The sequence below is a fragment of the Solanum pennellii genome, chromosome 4 (genome assembly GCF_001406875.1).
Source record: "Solanum pennellii chromosome 4, SPENNV200".
NCBI classification, from domain to species: Eukaryota; Viridiplantae; Streptophyta; class Magnoliopsida; order Solanales; family Solanaceae; genus Solanum; species Solanum pennellii.
Window position 1 is genome coordinate 77,033,581 of NC_028640.1, and position 25,774 is coordinate 77,059,354.

General features: G+C 34.9%; 5 protein-coding genes across 6 annotated transcripts; 2 read left to right on the forward strand and 3 right to left on the reverse strand.

The window, feature by feature from the left end:
* Nucleotides 1-779: 779 nt before the first annotated feature.
* LOC114076734 (heavy metal-associated isoprenylated plant protein 30-like) lies at nucleotides 780-1,475 on the forward strand. The gene is made up of 3 exons (XM_027916073.1): nucleotides 780-959; nucleotides 1,068-1,140; nucleotides 1,209-1,475. Exons 1-3 carry the CDS (start codon nucleotides 948-950, stop codon nucleotides 1,388-1,390), a joined length of 267 nt encoding a protein of 88 aa, XP_027771874.1. The 5' UTR covers nucleotides 780-947; the 3' UTR covers nucleotides 1,391-1,475.
* Nucleotides 1,476-4,218: 2,743 nt separating this feature from the next.
* Nucleotides 4,219-7,300, forward strand: LOC107015707 (short-chain dehydrogenase/reductase family 42E member 1). Its single transcript, XM_015216064.2, has 5 exons — nucleotides 4,219-4,537; nucleotides 4,802-5,144; nucleotides 5,617-5,888; nucleotides 6,115-6,311; nucleotides 6,736-7,300. The coding sequence occupies exons 1-5, from the start codon at nucleotides 4,348-4,350 to the stop codon at nucleotides 7,168-7,170; spliced, it is 1,437 nt and encodes a 478-aa protein (XP_015071550.1). The 5' UTR covers nucleotides 4,219-4,347; the 3' UTR covers nucleotides 7,171-7,300.
* Nucleotides 7,301-8,889: 1,589 nt separating this feature from the next.
* On the reverse strand, nucleotides 8,890-13,374 carry LOC107015569 (SWI/SNF complex subunit SWI3B). Its single transcript, XM_015215881.2, has 6 exons — nucleotides 13,073-13,374; nucleotides 12,536-12,960; nucleotides 11,843-12,214; nucleotides 10,298-10,436; nucleotides 9,431-9,537; nucleotides 8,890-9,336 (listed from the first exon to the last, which is right to left on the reverse strand). Exons 1-6 carry the CDS (start codon nucleotides 13,305-13,307, stop codon nucleotides 9,145-9,147), a joined length of 1,470 nt encoding a protein of 489 aa, XP_015071367.1. The 5' UTR covers nucleotides 13,308-13,374; the 3' UTR covers nucleotides 8,890-9,144.
* A 389-nt stretch (nucleotides 13,375-13,763) lies between these two features.
* Nucleotides 13,764-19,746, reverse strand: LOC107017662 (RNA-binding protein 24-B). 2 transcript variants are annotated; one of them, XM_015217862.2, is made up of 8 exons: nucleotides 18,801-19,746; nucleotides 18,371-18,494; nucleotides 16,842-16,971; nucleotides 16,310-16,346; nucleotides 15,941-16,043; nucleotides 15,494-15,603; nucleotides 15,289-15,384; nucleotides 13,764-14,310 (listed from the first exon to the last, which is right to left on the reverse strand). In XM_015217862.2, the coding sequence occupies exons 1-6, from the start codon at nucleotides 19,035-19,037 to the stop codon at nucleotides 15,506-15,508; spliced, it is 729 nt and encodes a 242-aa protein (XP_015073348.1). In that variant the 5' UTR covers nucleotides 19,038-19,746; the 3' UTR covers nucleotides 13,764-14,310; nucleotides 15,289-15,384; nucleotides 15,494-15,505. The 2 variants fall into 2 exon arrangements, with proteins under 2 accessions (XP_015073348.1, XP_015073347.1); XM_015217861.2 differs by having other exon boundaries at nucleotides 15,941-16,178; nucleotides 18,801-19,733.
* Nucleotides 19,747-20,239: 493 nt separating this feature from the next.
* Nucleotides 20,240-24,951, reverse strand: LOC107017661 (cinnamoyl-CoA reductase 1-like). Its single transcript, XM_015217860.2, has 6 exons — nucleotides 24,791-24,951; nucleotides 24,539-24,708; nucleotides 22,585-22,770; nucleotides 22,160-22,322; nucleotides 20,964-21,153; nucleotides 20,240-20,537 (listed from the first exon to the last, which is right to left on the reverse strand). The coding sequence occupies exons 1-6, from the start codon at nucleotides 24,912-24,914 to the stop codon at nucleotides 20,405-20,407; spliced, it is 966 nt and encodes a 321-aa protein (XP_015073346.1). The 5' UTR covers nucleotides 24,915-24,951; the 3' UTR covers nucleotides 20,240-20,404.
* Nucleotides 24,952-25,774: the final 823 nt, after the last annotated feature.

Consider the following 25,774-nt stretch of genomic DNA (forward strand, 5'->3'; position numbering starts at 1 on the left):
AACGAATCAAATTGAAATGAGATTGGAAGAATCAAATTTGATATTTACACAAAGCAAATATTGAAATTATCGAGGATATAAGGAGAAACATTGACCAAAAGAAGTGCCGAAATTGGATTCTATTTATTATATATTCTATAAAGAGTATGTCATGAACGATTGTTAATAGAGTAATCCCCACACACATTACACATAGCTAGCTATCAAAGATGCATGGAAAGACCCAATGGGATCTTCTGTCTTCCTGCACATATAGCTTTTGTCTTGTTCACTTATATCTGGACATGTCTTGAGCTTAGTTTGTTGGAAACTATAGATGAACATTTATTTATTGTACATAAATAATATTATACAGTAAATAACTAATTATTGCTCAAACAACCCGTTAACCTAAGTGAAGTCACGTATATAATAAAGAGAAACAGCTAGATGCCTTAAGTAATAAACCATAACATAGGAGTATAATATATATAGGTCATAATATAATAATTAAAAGGGATAGTTTTAATTATATTATAAGTATTATATATTAGATAAGACAGAAAAAGCAAAGTTGGACTCGTCAAAGGCTAATCATTGGGAACTAACGCCCACATTGCTTTTAGGCACATTCACAAATTAAAGACAGATCGAGGCCAATCAAACAAAATAAGAAATTAAAAGGTGTGATTCTGTTAAATGGTTTTCCTAGCAATCTACTGATCCTTTTAATAAAGCACAAAAAAAGCAGATGATAATATTCCCATCACCAAGATTCACTTTGACGTTTATTCCCCATATATAGCTACCTACTTTAATTTTGTCTACATATAAATAGGTTGCCTCTCTTGCAAATTCTTTTATCCATTATTCTACCTAGCCCCTTAATTTGTGCCATTTTCCAACTGTATAATTTGTTGCTAGCTACAGACCATCCATTTGCTTAATTAATTAGTCCATATATCATCATGAACATGGAGGTTTGTACACTCATCACTTATCTCCTTTCTAATTTTCTACAATATATTTAGTACCTACAACACAACATTAGCTAGCAATAATTAATAATGTAATTTTATGGCATGCAGACAGTTGAATTGAAGGTAGAGATGGTCGGAATACATGAGAAAAGAGTGAGGAAATGTCTATCTAAATTAAAAGGTACGGTACTAATGATTAATTATTATTATTATGTTGAGATATATATATATGTTTAATTATTATTGCAGGAATAGATAAAGTAGAAGTGGAAGCTAAGAGTGAGAAAGTGGTAGTGATGGGTTATGCACACAAAAACAGAATACTAAAAGCAATAAGGAGAAGTGGTCTTAAAGCTGATTTTTGGTCACCTCAAAATGAACTCCTTCAAGCTTACGCTGCTAATTTCACTTTTAACAAATTTCTTCATTGAATTTCATGCATCTACTTTTTGTTACATAATCTTGTACGTACCTACGTGGTTGCATCAGTTTTTGAGTAATTATTTTTGAGTTATACATATGTTTGATTTTGCACATTTAAGGTCCTTCACTTGTAAAAAAAAGATGAGATTCTATTTTTGTTAGAATTATCAAACTCAAAATTTTTAATTAATTACTCTAACTTTTTCTTAAAGTTAAAGAGGACAACACAACAATGGACGGATTCATTCTGAACGTGACACATTTTTTATTTTATTATTATATAAAGAGTGAAGTGGTTGGACGATCAAGGATAAAAATGTAATTTTATACTAGCAAAAATCTATTTCTATTAAGAAAGATAGCAAGAGAAACAAATAATTCTATAAACATCTCTTTGTATATAAAGTGAATGATGATCAAGGGTAAAATGTAATTCACACTAACAAAAACCTACGAAGAATAATAGTTCTAGAAATTAAACAGTTCTAGAAACATCTTTGGTTAATATTATTTCTTTCAACTCATCTTGTTATTACTTCACCCTTCTTTTTAGGAGTTATTGTGATATCTATTTATTACTCTATTTAACTATTACTTTAATTAATTCCTAATATTTTTATATTTATTACGCTTACTAAAATTGTCTACTTTAACATAAAAATTATTACTTAAAAAATGTATATTTTAAAAGATGTTAAAAAATAACTTTACAAATAAAATGAATAGGATGATATATATATATATATATATATATATATATATATATATTTGTATTTAGAATAAACTAAAAATGTTTACTATAATCAAGTTTATACTTTTACTTGATTTCAAACATATTAATCTAAATATGTGAATTGATGTAAGTTTGATTTAAAAACTTGAGGACAATCTAGAATAATATGATCATTTTTATATTATTTCATTTTAAAAATCTATAAATTGTATTTTTAACCTTTATTAAAATATTTTTGTTAGTGGTAAATTTCCGCCACAAGACATATAACTTTTCTAAAAACTGTAAACATAAGATTTTTTTAGAATTAAATCTATGACACAAACAAATAGACATTCACTCAATCTCCACTTATTCACTCCTCAATTCTCTCCCCTCTCATGTCTTATATCAATAAATTTCTCTTTTTTTTTTTGCGTCCTAAATAGTATACACTCCGGCATAGGATCTCTTATTAGGAGAACCAATAATTTAATTTTTCTTTTCAACATTAAGAACTACATTTTTTATCAATTCTCTATGTAATGACCCTACTTTTGTAAAATAATTATAAGACAAAAGTAAAAATTCACTATTTCTTAGTGGAAACGTCACTTTTGAGACTTGTCCATATAGTCAATTTTCAGCAAAATTCATCTGCTCCACACTTTTCAAACACACAATGAATCAATTAACATGTTAAATTCAATATCAGTCACAATTGATTTTATCAAAATGCTAATTCAAAGGAATGCAATCAGTGAGCAAGCTCTTCAAGAACAAAATTTTCAACAATTTCAGAAGCATGTTATGTCCTTTCCTTTGGTTCTCTTTAGACTTTTCAAAGTCATGGCGTTTTTTTTAGATTGTAAAAATAATTTTTGAAGTATCTAATTTACTTGATATTTCTTTTTATGTATAATCTCAAAACTTCTCATAACATATATGTCATTATATAATTTATTGAAAATATATATTTATTTATTACTATTATTTTATCATAGTTAAAATCATTTTAAGCAAGTTATATGAATTATTATGTTAACTACTTCATGTTAAATTACTACAGTATATATTATATCAATTATTGCTGATATTTTTAAGTCCTCTTTATTGAGATAAAACATTTATTCATCATGTATATTAATTACTTTAGAAAAAAATCATTTTTTACTATACAAAATTGTTCTCCTAATTTTAATAAATATTAAGACACAAAGTCATAACTTTTTTGCATCATTTTTCAATTTTTAAAGAATGAGATGATTCATTATAATTTTCATCAAGTGGGTCATTATTTTGTTTGTTAAAAACTTATTATGTGTTATTGTTATTTCCTTATCATGTTTATTTGAAATATTATAATAATTTTTTTTTTAAAAAAACTAATCAAATTTCTATTATAAGATTAAAATAATAGGCCCAAACAAGCCTTTCATTATCTAGTATTGTAAAATTTCTCTATTATGAGATATTGTAGGACAAAATAATATTATAAAGAATATACTCCCTATAAAGTGAACAATGTATAACATAAGAAGATAAAAAAATTGATTTTAATATTTTGTTCAATACGTGAGAGCAACGAGTAATGGATTAGCGTCTCCCATGATCGATAAATAAATGATTTAATGAATAAGCACGCAAGCAAGATGGTTTTTATATCTTAACAAAAGAAACACATAATGAGTTTTTTTTATTAATTTTACATCATCACTTGATTTCAAAATTTCTAAGAGGTTTAGGGTTTATTGTTGTTAAAATGTTAATTTTATAACGAAAAAAGGGTCAAAAATATTCAAAAGATTTAAAAATATCCTTCATTCATCTTTTGATCTAAAAATATCCTTATATTTTTAAAAGATATTTTTGACTCCTTTTCAATTCTTTAATAGAACATATTTATTATAAAATGATATCACAAAAATTTTATTTTAATAATTTTTAAAAATTATAAATATAAATTATATATTTTAAAAAATCTAAATATTTTCTTCAAAATTTATGATCCCCCAAAATAGTAATTATTTATAGGTTGAGGAAACAATAACTTGCCATAATTATAGTCAAAAGAAGACTAGTATTTTTTTTTCTTCAAAAATGGACTAATATAGGTATGGTAAATGATTTTTAATACTAATAGAATAGAGGAAATCAATGTATGGGAGGGGCGGTGAACAGTGAACTGATTACTAGTAAGAGTATTGTGTTGTGTTTGCAAAACTAGGTTAAGTTGTGGGGAAGGAGAGAAAAATGCATCTGAGCGAAAACGAAGGGATAGAGAAGAAGAGTTTCGTGGTTACCGGTGGACTTGGTTTTATAGGCGCCGCACTTTGTGTTGAACTCGTCAGAAGGGGTGCTCGTCTTGTCAAAGCATTTGATCTTAGAACCCATTCTCCTTGGTCATCTCAACTCCGTCAGTATGGGGTTCAAATCATTCAAGGTATCCCTTATCCACATTTCTCATTCAACTCAACTTTTCTGATTCAGTTTACATTTCACTCGTTCTTGCTCAAAATATTCTGTTTAATTCAACATTTGGCGGATTGACTAGAATCCCAATTCCGATTAATATAAGGTGCCAGCTTTATTGATTGATTGATTGATTATTAAGGAACTTGTCACTCCTCTTCCTATGATTCCAGAAACTGATGATATATATATATATATTCACTATTATACTCGTTCCTTTCTGCTCAATGGTCAGGGGATATAACAGACAAACAACATGTCCAGAAAGCACTACAAGGGTCAGATTGTGTTTTCCATCTTGCTTCTTATGGCATGTCCGGGAAAGAAATGCTTCAGTATAGTCGTGTTGATGAGGTTAATATTAATGGAACCTGCCACATTATTGATGCTTGCCTTCACCATCACATTAAGAGGCTTGTTTATGTCAGCACACCTAATGTTGTTTATGGTGGTAAGGAAATTCTTAATGGCAATGAGAACCTACCTTATTTCCCAATAGATGACCATGTTGATCCATATGGACGAAGCAAATCAATTGCTGAACAATTGGTCCTAAAGAGCAACCGTCGTCCCTTCACGTAAGTTATTTTTTATATCAACTTTTCATTCACAATCCACTGTAATATATCCTGTAAATGTATGCTCTTTATACAATCTACTGCAGTGACCTATCATTTTGTACCATATGCTACATACTATAGAAAATAGCTGATGTCTAGACTAAATAGTTGCATTTGCAAGATTGTTTTTACTGGAAGATAAGTTTCCTTTTCATAGAAAATACAAAATGAGCAAAATCTCTTCGGCTTTCCTTTGCTAGTGCAAACTTTTTTTAATCAGTTTCTCCAAGTCAAACACGTATGACAAAAAACTGCCAAAACCCTTTGTAGTGATGCTAGTAACCCCTCAATAGCTGTTTGGCCTTTTCAGCTCTGCGTGTGTATATGTATATTTATGATTGTTTACAGCAAGAACTGCTACTTGATATTGTATTGACATAATTTTATATGGTTGTTTTCTCTCTTCTTGGCATGTATCTTCATTGGACAGTAAGAAGAATGGCGAATGCCTTTACACCTGCGCAATTCGTCCAGCTGCTATATATGGTCCAGGTGAAGAAAGGCACCTGCCGAGGATCATAACTCTTACAAAGCTAGGTCTGTTTCCCTTTAAAATCGGTTCACCAAATGTAAAATCAGATTGGGTGTACGTCGACAATCTTGTATTGGCACTTTTATTGGCTAGCATGGGACTTTTGGATGACATCCCTGGCAGAGAAGGGCATCCAATTGCTGCTGGTCAACCTTATTTTATATCAGATGGTAAATACTCATTGGCTTATCTTTGTTGAGTAGGAATGTGGAATCTTGCTTTGGACCAAGTAGAGGTGTAATTACTAATTTCTAATTAAGATTATTCTTTTAGCATTCTCCATAGACTTTAGAATCTAATTGCTTTTATCGGAGTAAAAAATGTTTCTATAAGCAGAGCAGTTTTTACTTGCTACTTACTGCATCACCTTCCTTCATCAATGATCTTCTGTTGCAGGTTCTCCTATCAACAGTTTCGAGTTCCTTCGCCCTTTACTGGAAAGCCTGGATTATGATCTACCAAAGACATCACTAGCTGTCTCTCATGCACTTCTTCTGGGAAGAATTTTCTGGGCTTTCTACTCCTTGCTGTATCCTTGGTTGAATAGTAGGTGGCTTCCTCAACCTCTGATCCTTCCTGCTGAAGTCTACAAGGTTAGTGCTTCATATTTGAATCTATGTTTGCTTCTTTTATTCAAATGGATAGGCTTCACTGGCATTATCAGAAACCAGTTTTGTATACTATATATCTTTCCACCGGCTTTTACTCAGTTTATGGCATTTCTTACTACTGTGGAATTGATAATATATCTATACCTTGTGCATATCTAATTGGGCAAATGTAACAGATTCTTTTTTCTTTTTGTTACGAAGATGGTCTTTATTGGTGAATAACTGTCAAATGGTTAAATACCTTAATTGTTTGACCTTGCGTCAAGACTTGTTCCCTTAAGTCGTTACTTGTCCCTGTTCACACCTGTATTGATATCAAGCAATAGTGAACTCTCTCTGGTCATGGAGACAACAATTGTATAAGAGGCAGAATTGTAGTTGATATTTGGTTTTCTGGTTGTGCTAGGTTGGTGTCACTCATTACTTTTCTTTCCTAAAAGCAAAAGAGGAACTTGGTTACGTCCCAATGGTAAGTTGTAAGGAGGGCATGGCTGCAACTATTGCATATTGGCAAGAAAGAAAACGGAGGAGTTTGGACGGACCTACAATATGGGCATGGCTGTTTTGTGTGATTGGAATGTTGGGGTTGTTTGCTGCTGCATATCTGCCCGACTATGGGCCCATCCCCTTAATTAGAGCAGTTCACCTCTTCTTCTTTCGCTCTATATTGGCATTGAAAGTGATATTTGTTCTAGCAGCTGCTGCACATGTAGGTGAAGCTATATATGCATGGAATGTTGCAAAAACAATAGATCCTGCAAATGCAAGAGGATGGTTTTGGCAGACATTTGCTTTGGGGATATTTTCCCTACGATTACTTCTGAAGAGAGCTAAAAAGTAGGGATTAGCGGCCATATTTCTCTTTAAAAAAATATGAAGCATGTCACATCAAACAAGTTTTTTTTTTAAATTTTTTATAATAAACGAGTTTAAGTTGTCATCCTAATCTTGTACTGGTTCATTCCTTTGCATCTCCTGGACAGGAAAGTGAAGGTAAGGTTATAATTATTGTATTATCGTAAGCAAGTAAATGGTAAAGGTAAGACAATACTGAAATGGATATGAAAAAGAAAAAGGAATAGGAAAGATGAATGTATTTATGGTAAAAATGTGGACATGACTGAAGTAACTAACAGTAACCTAAAGAAAAAAGAGCAAGCGCATACAAGTTGGAAGTGTAATGATGCATCAGTTAGAACCCTGTGACTAGATATTCCATAATCCGTTGCTAAAGATGATAATGGACCACCAAACTGACCTTCAACTTCATCCCTCTTTTTGGCTCTGTCACAATTCATTCATGCATCAACAAGGTATAGGTAGGTGTGTGTGTGTTATCCATTCACTCTTCTTGCATTTTTACCTACAATTTTCTTAGTCTACTAGATAGAAAATTATATTTATCTTATTAAATAAACTTAATAATCTTTCAATCCTACTGATACCTATAATTTTTTTGTTTAAATCTCATGACTAAAAAAATTACAAAAACATAGAGTAAAATTTGTTTAAATTAAACAATCAATCATTCCAAAATTAGTCCTGTGCTTTCTTTTTTTCTTCTTCTTATAGAAAAAGCATAAATAGATCTATATAAATACAACATAATAAGAAAAACATAATTAAAAAGGTGATTTTTTCTTACTGAAAATAGTGAAGAACCGGAAGATAGCAGTATACAAGGACTGACAAAGTCCAAGAGAAAAATTGCTTTATTGGTATCAAATGCCTATTTATAATTAGAAAAAAAAAAAGTCAATATCTGGATGAAATTACTTAATATATATTGATTAGTTTGGCATAAATGATTAAGTATTTTTAATACATACCAAAAATCAATGGTAAAGTCATACTACAAAATTTTGGATATAATTTGAAATACATATAATGAAATAGATTTGTAGTATAAAAAATTAATGATGTGGCATAATTGTTTGGTCAAAGATTCATTCTTTTCACTATATTTATCTTCTTTGTTTCCCATTAATTTAGACGGCGTGATATATCATAAAGTCAACAAATATATTTTTCTTTTATTTCAATCCTCTTGGTTTTTCCTTTTTTTTAATCAAGAACTGAATTTTTATATTTAAATATGTTAATTAATTAACTTATGATCTTGTACAAAATTCTTTGGCTTTTTTCTTTTTTACTTAACCAATTTGGACGGACGATAGTCACACAACTTGCTAAAACCAATTCATCTGTAGCTAAACATAGATTTAGTCTCTCTGTCCAACAATGATGATCTTCAGTTTCACACTGCAGGATGTGCTTATTTTACCAAAGTTTGGTCTAATACAATATATGTTGTACCAGAATATATATATACATGTATGGGAATTTAGAGTTTTCAAAAACACATCAACTCTCTTTTTGTTGCAATGCCATAACCCTTTACTAACAAGTTATCCTTTTTACTTCACAAGTATTGTTTCTTTTACATTTCAAACAACCAACTATCTCTCATGGTTGTTGCCGCTAAATCCTCGGCTCAAAGTAAAAACATAATAAAACAGTTCAAGAAAAAGAAAATAACAGTAGTGAAAAGGCCAAGACAGAATGCTAAAGAGCGCATGCATGCCAAGGAGGAACTGGACATAAAGGTACTGCAGTAACAGTTACCATTAAACACAATAAAAATGTAAATTACAAGTTCTAATACATGTAAGGAAGGAAATATAAGGTAGGGAGAGCACACAGGGGGGTTAGAAGCCCAATAAATAAATACCTTCTGCTATATGATTCCTCTGAATTTGCTACTGCTTAATATTTGACAAATACCTAAGAGACCAGATTATGCCAAAGGGATTTGTCATTCTGCCTTAACATCTATCACCTCCTCCCTAATGGTTTCCCCAGCTCTTGGAGCACCAGATTTATTTACTAGTAAAGTAAGTTGATCAATGAAGATCAGGTTCTTAAGTTGCATCAGCTGTTGCCACTCCTTCTCCATCTGTAAATCACGTTCCTCAAAATGAGCAATTCTGTCCTCAATTTCCTTTGTCTGAGAAAGGAAACATATAATAATTGATTAGCACTGATGACCTCATCAAAAGAATTATGGAAGATTTAGCACTCAATTTCATGTAAGAGTATACCTCAATTGCCACATCAGAGACGGCTCTCTCCAGGTCCAATGCCTCCTTCTCAAACTGAGCCATTGCTTCAACAAGAGGTCTTTCGAGTTTATCCTTGCCATCCAATTCTGCATAGTACAAGACCGTGTCTTTTATGAAGGAAGTATGTTGTAAAGTTGGAAAATGAATATCTCATCTTCCTTCTCACTATTTTATTTTAACATAGTTCCCCGAAGATCTGCTTCATTTGCCAACAATTCTGCTATGAGAGAGATTATTCGCTTTGCAATTAGAGGAAGTTTGCTAAAAGGCCAATGGACATTCAAGTACCAAGTGAAAAATCCATAAACCAGTCTTTTGGTAGGTACTGTTTGGGGTGAAGCCAAATAAAAAAGACAAAAAAATAAAAATAAAGGGAGGGGGGGGGGGAGGGGGGTAAAAGCCCCTCTTATCTTGGTCTTGTTATCGATGAAGTTCTCATGTAGTTTAATCATTCTAAGTTAATTGAGTATCAAGGTCATTAATGCCCGCCAATCCTGTTGGAACAAAGAGGCTAGACAAAAATTTCACAATACATCCTTGTAAATGAAACAAGGATGTCAGTAAAGATGGCCCTTGGCATTTTACATTCCAAAAGTTGTTGTCAGACACTCCCAGAAAGAATGCAGCAAACAATGCACCAAGAAGACACATTAATTAACATTGCAAATGCGCTAATACTACTGCACAAACCAAGAGACAAGAGTTGCATCAGATTTCACTTTAAACAAACTCCTTTCTTATGAAGCTGATACCCCATGTGTCTAAAGTTTGCAGTAGTACTCTTATCAAAAAAGTTTGCAGTAATAGGGATTTCTCTGTCGAAACCACAACAAATAATAGGGATACCTTGCCGCTCCGCACCACAGAGTAGAGATTCTAGACTCCCTGTTGTTATTCCTTCACCAATCTCAGACAAAGCAGTAACAGCGGCATGTGCTGCTAATTCAGCAACTTCTTTTCCAGCAAGAGCAGAGAGGAAAGCAGCCTGCAGCAAGAATCAAAAACAAGAGGAATCAGTTGAAGTCTGACTTGACTAATATTAAAGACCTAATTAATCAACTTGTCTACTTCAAGAAATCAGCAGCCCAAAAGACTCTTAGTCAATAAGGAAGAAGAATGACCCTAGATCTATATAACATATCAAGTAAGATGAGAAGCAAAGTTTCCTTGATTGTGTAGAAATTAGAATTGCTTCAGCAGAACGTCTTAAGATCTACGTAAATAATTCAAAGTCAGATGGGAAGTGAAGTTCCCTTGATCGCGTAGAAATTGGAATTTCTTCAGCAACTACATTGAACTTGCAAAGTATCCAAGGGAATATTGGATGCACAAGCACTTAACAGATGTGCAGCTTCTTTTTACTATTCAAGGTCCACAATACTAAATAGAACATGTATCTCTAACTGAGTTACTGCTGCTCTGTTTTTTTCTTCTTCTTTTTTTTTTTTTGCTGGCTGCTGATCTGTTCTGTCTCTATATTTTTTTCTACAGTATTTTTGTTGTTCTGTTACTGAGTTACTCTTTTATCTTTGCTTGTAGTAAGTTGTATTTTCTTATTCAATGTCACAATCAGTGTTACAAAAGGCGAGCGCCTCCTCGCCTTTGGCGAGAGGCGAGGCGAGGCGATGGGTCCTAGCCATTCTCTACTGAGGCGAGGCGAGATCAAAATGGCGAGGTATGGCGAGGTGTGGCGACACAATGGCGACACAGAAGGCGCCGCCTTTTTAATTAAAAATATTTGACTTAACAATGTTAGTCAAAATTAGGTTTTTTTTTTATACTTTTGAAATTTCTGCTTTCTCCATCACTACTCTCTCTCTCGATTGGCTCTCTTCTCGGCTTCTCCATCTGTCTCTTCTCCAGTTCTCTTCTTGGCTTCTCCATCGCTGTCGGCTTCTCCATCGCTGAATATTTGCTAATATGTGTTATTGCTATTAAGATTTTGGATTAAATATGCAATTAAATATTTTAAATTTTTGGTATTAATTGACGCCTTTATTCAAAAAGGCAAGCGCCTCGCCGCTCGCCTCGCCGCGTGGCGAGGCAGGCCCTTGTCGCCTTTTGTCGCCTCTCGCCGTCCACAACACCGGTCACAATGAAGAATAAGAGTTTGATCCTTTGTGATTTGGTTATGTATTTGTTTTATATGTTATGACTCATGAGGATTATTGACAATCTATTTACTTTCTAATCTAGAAATATGTTACCTCTTATTTAATATTTTTTATTATTTTTATACTAAATACCGCTTTATCTGAAAAAAGTGTGCGAAAACTTCACGCTTCTCGCTTCTGTAAAGCGAACCCTTGTCGCTGTTTTTCGCTTCTTGCTTCCCAAACACTGATCTAACATCCTAAAACATCCATGTAATAAGAAATGTGACTTTAGTACCTGTGCTATAATTGGGTTGCTTGTATCAGCAAAGGGTGTGAGGCGCCTTCTCTTAGACTGAAGATACATAGTTTCAGACCTGGATTCACTATCCACTTCTGCAGATTCAGGAGGGCCCATAAACTGCTCACCGAAAGGAAGCTTGACAAATCTAGCCACACATTCCTTAGTGCTTCTGCCACCAACATGCTCAGCAACCTTCTTCCAATCATCGCCATAATGCATAAGAGCTTCTAAAAGGTGCAAAGTCTCTTTGTCAGTCCAATCTGTCTTAACTTCCTCACTAATCTCAACCCGTCGAAGCTCTGAATTATTCACGCCAACTCTATTATCATTACTAACATAGCATCTTGCACAAAGAGTCAAATCATACTGCATTTAAAACAAACAAAATTGAAGTAAACTCATTTTCGACAATAGCAACAAGCCCTACCAACACCTCAAGTAAACTGCCATTTAGGATTAAGCAAAAAAAAGAAAAAAGAAGAGAACTTTTTAAATAGAAACCATGAGCTATGAAAAGTATGAATCTATAGACTGAGATGTGAGAGCTAAGGTAAGCATGACCAACTGAGGAGAAGCTAAAAGATTCAAACTTGATTCAAAAGAGTTGTTAGATACCAATTAGTCCTTCTAACTTACGAATAAACAAGATAAAGCAAACACTCTAAAATAGAGGACTGTTGCAATCACCTTATCAGAAGCGAAACAAGCAATCCTGCAAACTGTTTTGCAGAGATTGCAGATTCTTTTCTTGGGGAGAGTAAAATCAGTGGACGTTCCATTGGCGTCAGCATTTTGCGGAGCTGAGGCAGATGTTGACTTTGACTCTTTTTCTTCCCACTTGATCAGAGACTTGGAAGAGTTAGCAGTGTAATTGATCAAACCCCATGTCTCTGAGAAATCGAAAACCCTACGAATTGAGCCCACGTCTCCAACAATGGTCTTGCGAGCCTCAGTAAAGGTTATCTTTTTAGTGGGGTTATCTCTGAATCTACGAATAATAGTATTCCTATAGTATTTGTATGTCTTAGGGTTCTTAGAAGGCGACCTTCCATCAAAGAATTCAGGAAGAAAGCGAACCTCACATTCATGAATGCTATTCCATGAAAACCAACCTAAAAGAAGAAGAACTAATTAACTATTACGAATCATCTATATCCATCCATTCCACCCTAAAAATACAGAAGCAAATTTTAAAAGAAAAGCTGAAAAGTAGATGGGACTTACGGGAATAACTGGGAATATAGATGAAATCAGGTTCAGTAATACGGGAGGAGATAGTGGTGGGAGTGACGTCTTTGGGATCGGTGACTGAAGGAGTTGTTGGGTTTGGGGACGATTCCAGTTGTTGGGGACGCTTTAGTGGCAAAGCAGCCGTCTGAGGTTGCTGCGGCGGTGGCGGAGAGGTAGTTTGAGGGTCAGATTTAGCTGCCTGTGACTTGATTTCGCCTGATTCGGGCATGTTGAAGCGTTAGAATTTAGACAAGTGTAATCTCAACGCACAACCGGTCTATCAACAGAATTATAAGGTTTTATTTATACTAAGGGCCAATTTTATTTTGACCAATAGCTTAGTTTCTCAATAATTATTAATAGGTTTGCTTGTGTCCTTTTTAAATAAATAAATCAATAAATCAAAACACACTTAATTATTGATGTCTAAATTACAACTCAAACGTCCTATTAATTTTTGTTTTACATTGCCGGATCGACCGATTGATTCCTATAAACAAGAATAATACCTTGTATGAAAGAGATTTGCAGTCCTTACGAAAGACAACTAAATCACTACACTTGAATCATAAAAACAACACTATATTTGAATATATAGGAAAAGGAACAGCAAACACAAATTTGAGAGTTGAGACATTGACATGGTTGATGTAATATTCAACAGAATAGGTTAAAGGGGAATGAATAATATAAACTTCAGAGGATTATTATTGCATTGTTGTATTCAGTAGCAAACACAAATAAATGATGCAAATTATGGTCATGTCACACCAACCTTGGTGATAATAACTGAAGCTTCTTGCTTCAAGAATCATCAATAAAACATCCAAATTACAGAATGAATCTCAAGTTTAAGACTAAAGCTTGTTTGTTTTTTATGCACAAGACTTTTAAACACGGTGCATGGTGCACCAGCACGCAAGACAATGACTATCTACACACCCAAAAGCATATTCTGGGAGTTTTTTACTATAACTGAATCACAGGTTGATTCTGATATGAATTTTTTACAAAGTTTATTGCTACAAGGAGGGAGCCAGAAACCTATTCCAGTATCCCTCAAATGCATGATGACACTGACTCTCTGCCAGTGATCCTGACACCAGCAGAATGCAAGGGCCTAGATACATGATGTTGAAGGAAGTGCAATCCGCAACTTCCATGTTTCCTCACTCAATCATCAGGAGCGACTCAGACATTGAGCTCTCATGGTGGGTATGACTTTTTATAACCTGCATCAACGCAAATGACGTTAAGACTACAAATAGTAGAAAAGGTTTGATAGCTTTTTAATATGTGATATCTAGGAGAAGGATAACCTTGCTACATAATCTACATACACCAAATTACTTTTTAGTTTCTTTTTCCTTTTTTTAAAGGGCTGCATATCAAATTAGTAGATTATTTCAGAGTTCCATTAATTCTCCTCAGCAGCTTCAATTCATATTGATGACATGCAAATGGCACTGAAACGGGACTGCTTACCACATAAAGAACCTTTAAGCAAATTCAAATACTCAAGTATTGCAAATATAAGCTGGCACCAAATGAAAAAATTAATTGAACTAATCATGAAAGAGACTACTTCTTTGGACGCCATAAGAGATTGTTAAAATCAATATGATAAGAAGATAAGACATTGACTACTATTAAACACTTCAAAAATCAAATAATGTGCGTAGCAAGATAAAGACAACAACGAGAAAGAACTGCCAAGTATCTGTCATCTCCATCTGATGTGTAATTATACCTGTCAGACAGTAATCATACCTGCCAGACATAGTAGGTTGCAAAAAAAACATTTTCCGAGGAACATCATCATCACGAATTTAATGAAAATTCAAAACCATCTTTGGGAGTTCTTGTAAACACAGGTAACATGTTAGCCTAAACCCAGTATTCTTAATCAGGCAAAGAAGGTCCACCCACCAAGAAAGAGGCCCTATAATGATGCTTTCTTTTTTCATTTTGGATAAGTGAAGCCATGTAATGATTTTAACATACGGTCATTTGCATAGAGAAGATACCTGCTTTCTGTTTTGGTCCTCATATTACCTCATACAAGCAATTGAACTTAACCACCGCCACCACACACACACACACCCAAAAAAAAAAAAAAGAATAATCGATAAAGATGCAGAAGGGGGGTAGGGGAGCACGGACAAACTCAAGGGAAACAAAAGAGGTTAAAACAAAGCCAAATCTAGTACCTCTAGAATGCAAAGTGAATAATTTGCCAGGCTAGATTAAAAGCCTGCCTCTCAAGTAGCAATACTGCTGCTGTTAGTCCTGCTGCAATCTAGTACCTAAAGGTCAAAAGTAGAACACGAACATCAACAGATAAATTGTGGTTGCAACTTGCAGAAACAAATATGTCGCGGCTATTTCATCAGTCGGGTCTGAATTACCACTTACCTTGATAAAATCTCACCCTGCATTTTGGTCAGAACCGCTACCTTGCATAAATTGAGGGGAATGAGTAGGTAGTATAAACTGTGGCTGCGGTGTAACAGGCGCTCCGACACCTAAAAATAAAAGAACAGTTGCATTATGATACTGCCAACTTCATACTTGCAATCTTATGCAAGACTTGGAACTGAGGCTACAGAAGTAGATGAGGTTCCAGCATGTTTTCTAGATGTCAATCATGTCATACAGCAAAAACATACCCAGTGTGATCCCACGAGTGGGGTCTGGGGTGGGTGGGGTATATGCAGCCCCTTACCCCTATCTTTGTGGGAGACTGTTTTTTCTAGATGTCAGACATCTTGATAAACTTGGAATGCAGATAAATGTCAATGATAAGATGTTATGCAAGGCTACCATGCATGCATATATAAGATACAAATAAAAGAAATCTGCCTGTTTGGTATGGTGCTTGAATAGTTGGAACGGATGAAGCTGTCATTGCATTGACACCGGGCCCACCAAACTGAAGAATCTGATGTCCTGGCACTGCATAACCCTGCAATGTCGTATAACTGTGACTTCCAGGAACAGCCTGACTTAGCTGGCCGTAAGGATACATTGTTGCGTTAACAGTTCCAGGTACACCATATATAGGAAGGTACTGTTGACCTCCATAAGGATTGTAAACACCCTATCGGATAAAATTACAGTATGCATCAAAAATGAGTCCTCATAGTCAAGACAAAGGACACTTGAACCTTTTTACTGCAGCAAAAAGAAAGGGATGTATTGTAATGTCTCCATTTATGCAGTGCTACTAACCTGAGGGTAAACGTAATCCGCACCATATGTCGCGTACCTGCATTAGTAATACAGAGGTAACTGTATCTTCTAAAAGTTGTGCTTTTAAATGCAATACACACAAATAAGGTACGTGGTAAAATGTACAAACAAATGACTGATTGACATGAAGTCCTAAGGTCTATCAATTAAATTAACTATTTTTAAAGTAGATTCAGCAAATTAAGTAACATGGTTGTCTCTCAGTGAATAGGATGAAATTTTTCCTGTTTCTCAGTGAAAAGAGAGGAACTACTTGTTCGCATGCAAATAAGAAACTCATGAAATTCAATAATGAAGGGACTCAAGCTTGGGCCTCCCACAAACTTATAATCCTAAATGCAACGACATTTCAAGAATCGATAGCAAAAATTAGGAGACAGTATGCTCCAACGTCAACTAATTGAACCTTCCTTTCTCCTTGTCATTTGATGTTTTCCTCTATGATTTTACTATAACCCATAAATGAATCAGTGCTTGCCTAGTTTATAAATGTCTGTGACACACAGCTTACCCATAAGGAGAATACATCAAGCCTTGTTGGTAGCCATAAGAAACCGGTTGCTGGTAGCCAAAACTTCCAGCATAAGCACCCCGAGCAGCTGGTAGCCCTGCTGGAAATGGAGTCGGTGACCTCAGACGTCCTGTACCAAATAAAGTGGAAGTAAGCTCATGCACTTCAAAGAACGAGCATACTTTTTCCTTTCAGTTCTTTCCCTTTTATCAGGGTAGGATGTGCCCTGAAAAGGTATAAAATGGCTAGGTGACATTATCTTAAGCTGAACATCTGAGATCTCAGTCAAACACATAACCAGCCATTAATCGATATTTGCAGGATCCTTAGAAAAGGAGGTGATCCTTATAGATGTTTTTACAACAATTCTCAGGCAGCTTTACAATTTCTCATATAAAGGGCCTGTAAAGGAACTTTGCAGCTTCTAGTTTCAAAGATTATCAATGTGTTCGAGAGAAGCCAAGGAAACAGCTCTCCACATTGATTATGCAAAAGGTCACATAAGTAATTGATTAAGTGTGCTAGCAATGTATTCTTTTCCACACAATCAATTTTGGAGAAGTCGAAGAGAAGATCACCGCCATCCACCAAGAAGGTAGATCTCGCCATCCACCAAGAAGGTAGATGGTATAGGGCCAAGCCAAAAGGTTGTCAAAACATACTGCACCTGTTATGATACCAAAAAAAAAAACAGCCATGCAAACAAGGAAATTATTGAAGGGGCAAAGATCATTGTGTCACTTTGTGATGAGGGATGAATTCTTGTAACTTCAGGAGAAAAGACTAGAGAGTGTTCTGAAGCACAGTTTGTGATTACGTGCACTTCATGATGTTCAGTTCTCTGATCAAGGAGACCTATCCACATCACTTTATTTCTCATTTTAAACCATGTACCACAATCTCTTAAAGATAAAATTATACAAAATATCCAAAAAGCAGACATGTTTAATGCATTGTCTACTTCAGTTTGATGAGAGATTATCACAATACAGAACTTCAACTCTATTTTCCAGATCTTAGCATCTTATTACTCCTCCTACTGTCATCATTCCACCACTGTGTATCAATCCTAAGGCTTATCTTCTCAAATTTTTACTTGTAAAAACTTAAATGCATTTTCTTATCTTTCTCCCTCAATTTTCTATTTCACCATCTCAATATTATCTCCACCAATGTTGTTGCTGGTGGGAGATAGCAGGTATCCCGTGGATTTAGTCAAGGTGCACAAAAGCTGGCCTGGACACCACGGTCATCAAAAAAAAAATCTCCACCAATGATAGCTCATAGCTTAAGATGGATCATACATTATCTTGTATTAGCTGGGAGTGCATGCAAATGTGCACAAATTAAAAGCAATCTACGAGATTAATACAATTGAAAATGAAGGGAGAACAAGCCATCCAACAACGCTTCATATAATATAGAGCTCATCAGACTCCCAAGGTATGCAAAGGCAACTCCATGGTCCAACACCATTATTATTGTTATAGAAATATGATAGAGCATTCAACCAAATTAAGCTACAATACCAAATTGCACAGAAGGACGAGGTCGCCCTAACGAAGCCAAATTACAATTTGCCCGCCTTCCATCGATAATTGGAGCAGGATCAGCACATGCCCTCCTTGTAGACTCAGGGTCCCGGAAAGTCACCTAAACCCTCCAAAAAAATACCATGCGGAAATTATGTCATTCAGTTATCCAAATTCATAGATGCAGGCAAAGTAAAAGACAGACAACATAAATTATTTAACCAGAAGGGAAAGACAATAGACAGTGCAAATAAGGGATGTTATATCACCTGGTTGTAAAAAAAAATGGGAGATTAAGATGGAATTTGAAAAAAGAACCATTTTTTTATCCATAAAACGGAAAGAAAACAAAAGATAGTAAAAAGAAACTGCATCCTTTTCAAATTGAGTAAACAAGTAGTACTATAATTCATTGAAGGACACTCACAAAGCCATAGCCTTTGGATCGGCCAGTATTTTTATCAGTGATGACAACAGCCTCGAGGATTTCACCAAACTGCTCAAAGAATCGTCTGAGGGTGTCACTCTGAGTTTCCCAAGCAAGACCTCCAACAAAGACCTTAGTGAAGGTGGTGTCCCCAAAAGGAGAATTAAAGAATGGAACCCCACTGCCAGCAGCAGAGGAACCTGAACCTTGAGCTGGTGGCTGCTGTTGATACGCCATAACCCACTACCCAATTTGATTAAGAATATACAGGAGAAGTAAGTAGACCAAAAAACAGAAGCTATTCACGTTATACTAAAGTTGATCCAGTGAAAAACCGACCTCTTATAAACAGAAAACCCCCCTAAAATGGCAGAAAAGATGGTACATGTATTCACAAAACAAGAAAAGGATGTTTAAGGAGAGAGCTATAGGAGCAGCAGCAGGAAGAGGAAGAGGAAGAGCGGAACACAAAGGATAAAGAGAGAAAAAAAAATAGGAAACCCTAGAACTGTGGGTGGAAAAAAAGAGAGAGTAGGTCAAAAGGCAGAAGGGGGTCAAGGTGGGGTTTTGGAGAGGAGGGGGTGTGTGGATCAGCTGTACAAGAGAGCAGAGTAAGAAGAAGCAGAAGAAGGGGTGGGTGGGGTAAAAAGGTGAAGAAACTGGGTCATGATGATACAAGAAGAGAGAGAGAGAAAAAAAAGGTTATGAAAAAAACAGAGGGTAATAAGCATTCATGGTGGATCCTAAGAGTAAAAAAAGAAAGGATTTTGAAGAATTGGAATTGGAATTGGTGAGAAATGATGGAGAGAGAGAAAAACAGAGCATAGTAGAAGAGGTATAGAAGGAGGAGAAGCAATCATCATCGTATACTGTCAAAAGAAAAAAAAACATCTCCTTATAACGGCTTTATACTCTCCTTTTTTAGCATGGCAGTGGCAGGTCAGCTTTAAACGAGTTCCTCTTTTTTTTTTTTTGGTAACATAAATCCGAATTCACTAATTATTCAGCCGATAAGTAAGCATCGATCATTTGAAGGTATATCTATCTATCTATATGATTATTTGTAAATGGTGTTCCTCTAATTTGTCATTCTTTTTAAATTTTTATGATTTATAGAAGTATGCCAACTGTAGCAATTTTCAAAATTTCAATTTATAGTGTCACTCAAATGATGTTCAATAGTGGAGTAATGTTTACTACAACTTACTCGTTCTCTGTCACACAACAGAAATGTGTGCTATCGTACCTTTTCTCTAGGGAAGGTTCTTTAATTTGTCTTGATGTTCAGTTTATAGGCAATAGCTTGTCCAAATGTTGAATTGAACAAAAGCTCGCTCTACACGTCAAGTAACCATAAACAAATCCGCCAACCACCTTCATTGAAACTCCAGCTACTAAGCTTTAGGAATAGAAATACTTGAATGAGTAGAGTCAATCTGTACCCCAACTGAGAGCAAAACAAAACAACTAAATAGAACTCAAAAGGTACCATAGTGTAACCTCCTTATTCCAGACTAGTTTGCAAGTGTGAAAACTTGAAAAACATACAGAGCAATTATTTAGTACAACAACGTATTACAACAAGAAAAAAAAAGGTCTTTTCTTCAATCAAGAAAGCCCTTTTGTTTGAAACTTTCAACTGCATCAACTAGAGTTTCCTCCAGTGCCCTATATTGCCAACCCAACTTCTGCAGCTTCTCTGAACTAAAACCACCATCCTCCGTCACATCAGTAAAACTGTAAAATAGAAGGTACTTTAGCACAACAGATTTTAGATAACTGAGTAACTTCTTTGCAGAAGGGTAAGAGAGCCCGGTCCACTATTGATATCTGATTTGAGTCTAGGCTTGTATGGCTTAGAAATGCTCACTTAGGGTCTAACGGTTCTTCAAGAATCTCTCTAGGTAATGAATTTTAAAGTCGTGTGCTCCTAGGCCCATTCACTAGTGGGCAAGGTTTGTTACAAGAATATTTATCAATACACCTGATCAAATAGACCAAATTCTTAACCAGACACACTGGAAATACGAAATGAAATACCGATAAGACAAGTCCCAATTTCCTTAAGCTGCTTTTTTTCCCTGCAACTCTTAAACCATACACGGGAAATAGGACACTATATTCCCATTAAAGAAGCATAAAGTGAAAAGGAGAGAAATTCACCGTTTAGGATAGTTGTAGTTGGGATAGTGTTTCTTTAGCATGGCAACTAAATCTTCTGATTTCACTGCATGAGCCATGCACAAGTATCTACCTTCAGCTTCAGGTCTCTCATAGACTAGCAGTAAAGCATCAGCTAAATCACGTACGTCTACCAAAAACCGTTTCTTGTTTTCCAGCTCTTCGTATCCTTCTGTATCAACAACAGAAAGAGAAGAAAGGGGCACCAGTCACTTCAAGTGAAAGAAGGAAAGGACACCCTCGATATACATGAAAGCACAGAAACAACAGATGAAGCCTTCTTTAGCATAAAGAATGCTAAGCAACTCAGATGATACAAAAATAAGCAGATATAGTATTTAAGTGTTTGTGCTCCTTTTAGATAATATACCTTGAGGTGAACGGCGAAAGAGCACACACCTAGTTTGCACTGAAATAGAAAAAATGGGTATGGAGGGGTGGAGTGGGGTATATCCCTTTAAGGTGAACTTTGTTTTTTTTTGCAATGAAATAGAAAAATGGGTATGAAATGGGATAAAGCCCTTTAGGTGAAACTTTCTTTATTTTAGTGAATGGTTGGTCATATATTCCTAGACTCTGAACCAGTTATTTATAATATCAATGACTAAAGGCCAACTCGTTATACACAGAAATTAAATTAACATTTACTACCATTAAGCAAAAAGCTTAGTAACTGTTGGTGCACAGTAGCTAGGAAGTCTCTATCTAACGAGGCAAATACACTTGAGAATCCATGGCAAAAGCAATGCTTGAAACACTAGAGTAGAAGGATGACAAAAAGAGCACCTGAGAAATGCTTCTACAACCAGAACTATCATAAACTGGCCTACTAAACTTTTATCAAATAACCTATATAACACATAACCTAGATTGGCACCGTCTCTCTGTCATATCATATAGTTGAGCAAAGTAAGTAAAAAATAGAAGGGCTTCAGGCAGTTGTCCAAAGCATCTGGGGGTATAAAGTGAAAGTATGCATAAGGAAGAACTTAACAATAACAAAATACAAAATGTTAAATGTATGTTCATGCTCGCACGGAAAACAAAGAAAGTAGCTTGTGGGGAAAAGTGAATTCTGATTATTCCCCAATGAGCAACTCGCACAAGCAGAAATGTAGAAGTAGAAGAAATAATGCAGAAACATTTAAGAGTCAAGTATAACTATGGTTTCTTGGTACCTTTCAGCAGCTTAATGAGTACCAAACTACTGGAGTTTTTTGTCTTCTGCAACATTGGCCCTATAACAAGTGTTGGGAGCACAGTTACCAAATCAAGTCCATTTTGCTTTGCATATGACCAAGCTTCTTTCTCAGCCACCGTTTTAGAAAAACAGTACCAGTTCTGCATGCATTTGGAACCACAAAACGCAATCAGACAGATAGGAAGCTGATCTGGCAAAATAAGCCTTCAAGAATCAAATCCAAATTTATCTTACAAAAACTAAGCCAACCAAAAAGGACACTCCTCAAGTAAATTAAGTATTCAAGATAAAGATCATATATTACATTACCAACAGTACGTATCATATGTAAGAAACATGGCTAATAATCATAAATTTACAGAGAAGTCAAATTCGCAAACTAGCATAGGTAAAAGAAGCTACATTAGTTGCTTTGCAGAATTCACCGTCCGACCAACAAGTCTCGTCCTTCACTTGGCCTTCTGGCCAGTTGGGGTCCAAGGCAGAAGCAGCAACAGAAGACACAAACACAACTCTCTTGATGTTTTCTTCATAGCATGCCTTGAGAACATTAAGTGTGCCGTTCACAGCAGGCTCAACAAGTTCTACCTGCAATCAAGACATTGAACATATGAAGAATTTTACTTTTTTTTGGTGCAGAACTAGAGCACATTGGGAATAGTTGTTCCGAAAGCAACCTAGAAATGCAGAATGTTTGATCACAATACAATGTCTCCTGGATGCACTGGATTTCTCAATGTCTTAGGCTCTCAAATAGGGAAGCGTGTCTCTTAATGAAAAGATCTTTTTGAACAGTACATCATATAAAATCCCAATATAAATTCACTATCTCGTCCTTCATTTAGTAGAAACGCACCTCTAATAGCTTTCAACAAGTAATAACATGTGCATTCTAGACTGTTTATAAAGATTCCACTGCTATCTGGAGAGTTTACAAACTGAAACCGCAGGATGTGATTAATATCAACAAAGTGAATAAGCTGATAATATCTAAACCACTGGAAATGTATGGTGTCCGGGCCAACTTGTGTGCATTTGGACTTTTCCACGGGGTACCTTGTTGTTGGGTTTTATTTGCCTTAATTTCTTACCATAAATAGGTTTTCCTTTTAGGAAAAGGTTTTGGATTGACTAATTCTTTTCTTGTAGGAAAAGGTTTAGGACTCTATAAATAGAGGCATGTTCCTTCTAACTTAATCAGCATTCACAATGTAGTCTTAAGGACTTTGAGAGTTTTGATTAGGGGGAGAATTTATGGGTCACAAGCTTGATACGTTATCACTTGTGTGAACCTCCCATGTATTCCGAGTGAATTGGTTGAGGTTGTTTCCCTCTGCATTTTGTACTCTCATATTTATAGTGGATTGCTCATCTCCTTTGTGGACGTAGGTCGATTGACCAAACCACGTTAAACTTTGTGTCTTTTGGTATATTTCTCGTTGTCTTCTTACTCGTAGTCTTTTGAAGTTTACATTGCTAGCTTCCACGTTCACACCTGCTTATTTTCGGTCCTAACAAGTGGTATCAGAGCCAGATTCAATGATGGAGTCAGGTTGAGTGGTTCGATAATCGATGATTGAACCAGGTTAGAAAGAGGTGTTCATCTTGACGGGTGTAGTTCTAGCCGCAACCTTTTTGACAGTAATGAAGATTTTTGTTGGAGAAATTGTTTCAGAGAGGTTCTCTGTGTTGACACATAAATTTTACAAAGGAGATTATGAATTTCTGTGTTGTCAGAAATTCAGGCCAAAGGGAAGATTTGTTGGGTTTTATTTGCCTTGATTTCTTACCATAAATAGGTTTTCCTTTTAGGAAAAGGTTTTGGATTGACTAATCATTTTCTTGTAGGAAAAGGTTTAGGACTCTATAAATAGAGGCATGTTCCTTCTAACTTAATCAGAATTCACAATGTAGTCTTAAGGACTTTGAGAGTTTTGGTTAGGGAAAGAATTTATGGATCACAAGTTTGATACGTTATCACTTGTGTGAACCTCCCATGTATTCCGAGTGAATTGGTTGAGGTTGTTTCCCTCTGTATTTTGTACTCTCATATTTATAGTGGATTGCTCATCTCCTTTGTGGACGTAGGTCGATTGACCGAACCACGTTAAACTTTGTGTCTTTTGGTATATTTCTCGTTGTCTTCTTACTTGTAGTCTTTTGAGGTTTGCATTGCTAGCTTCCGCGTTCACAGCTGCTTATTTTCGGTCCTAACACTTGTACCTCCCACTGTGACCCATACCAGGTGGAAAAAATCACCAAAGTATTTTTTGGACCTAGTGAGATTTGGGTTGTCCCAGTTTACTTAGTTTTAGAGCAAGAGGAAATAAGTTATTAGGTAATAGCAGATTCATACCTCGGGATTTGGTACAGAGCCGGAAGGAACAGGACTAGCAACATGAAATACTCCATCGCATCCTTTGATGGCTCCAGCAAGTGAGTTGGGATCTAGCAAGTCTGCCTTGAATAGCTTAAGGTTGTCAGCAGCTTTATCAAGGTTATTCAAATGAGCATACTTGTCATCAGCTGCACGGCAAATTAAGAATCATTTCTCAGGAATCTGAGGTCTAAAATTTGTAGGAAAACAAATTAAAGAGGTGTTTTTTACAAGGATCTCTGACGGTGCCATGAACTATGTAGTCTTTAGAAAGGAGAAGCTTCACTAGCGATGAAGCCACGTATCCACCTGCTCCAGTTACGCACACTCGACATTTCTCTCCCATCAACGCCATGCCTCATCCACACTAAACGGTGGACTACTTATCTTAATGACCTTTAATTTTAATTCTCATAATTTATTTTTTTACCCATTATAGAATTTTTACAAGATACTTATTTTTTTTCTCATACCCATATATAGAAAAAATCACAATTTATATATATCAAACTTTTTATTCAAAATATCAAATTAATCTTAATTTAATTTACATTTGAACTTTTGATAATGTACCGATAAAATATTTTTATCATATTTAATCCTTTAATTTATTCAAAACTTATTAAATTTAGTCTTTTTACTTATTTTTAGTCTCTAAATTAGAATATATATTCATTGATTTTAATCTAATTGTTAGGTCTGATTTGAGTTAGACTCGCTGTTAATCGCCAATAGGTTATTAATTTAACTATTTTTATTTTTTTTATCAGGTTATTGATTCTTGAGAATTTTATTCAAATGATTTAATCCATAATTTGATAGTAAATTAAACAATCATATATCATTTATATATAAAGTTCTTGATTTAGAATACGTTTCATAGTTTTATTTATTGTCATCTGAAACTCTTGATTTATTCGACAATATAGAAGTATTCTTTTCTAGCAAGATGGAATTTATGAAATCATTTATATGGCTCATTTGATTTGTTATCTTGCTTCTAATTGATTTCTGATAAAAAAAAATTTGTCAAATTTTAATAAATAAGATACGGATTTAAAGGTAGTTCACCTTATAGTGTGAAGGTTCCAGCCAGAAAAGCTATTTGGAGTAAAGAAAGAGAAAAACAAAAGAAAAAGTAATAACATAAAACAACAGTAAATGAAAATGAATAAATCAAATAATAACTTAAAAATAGAAACTCATCTTACTAAC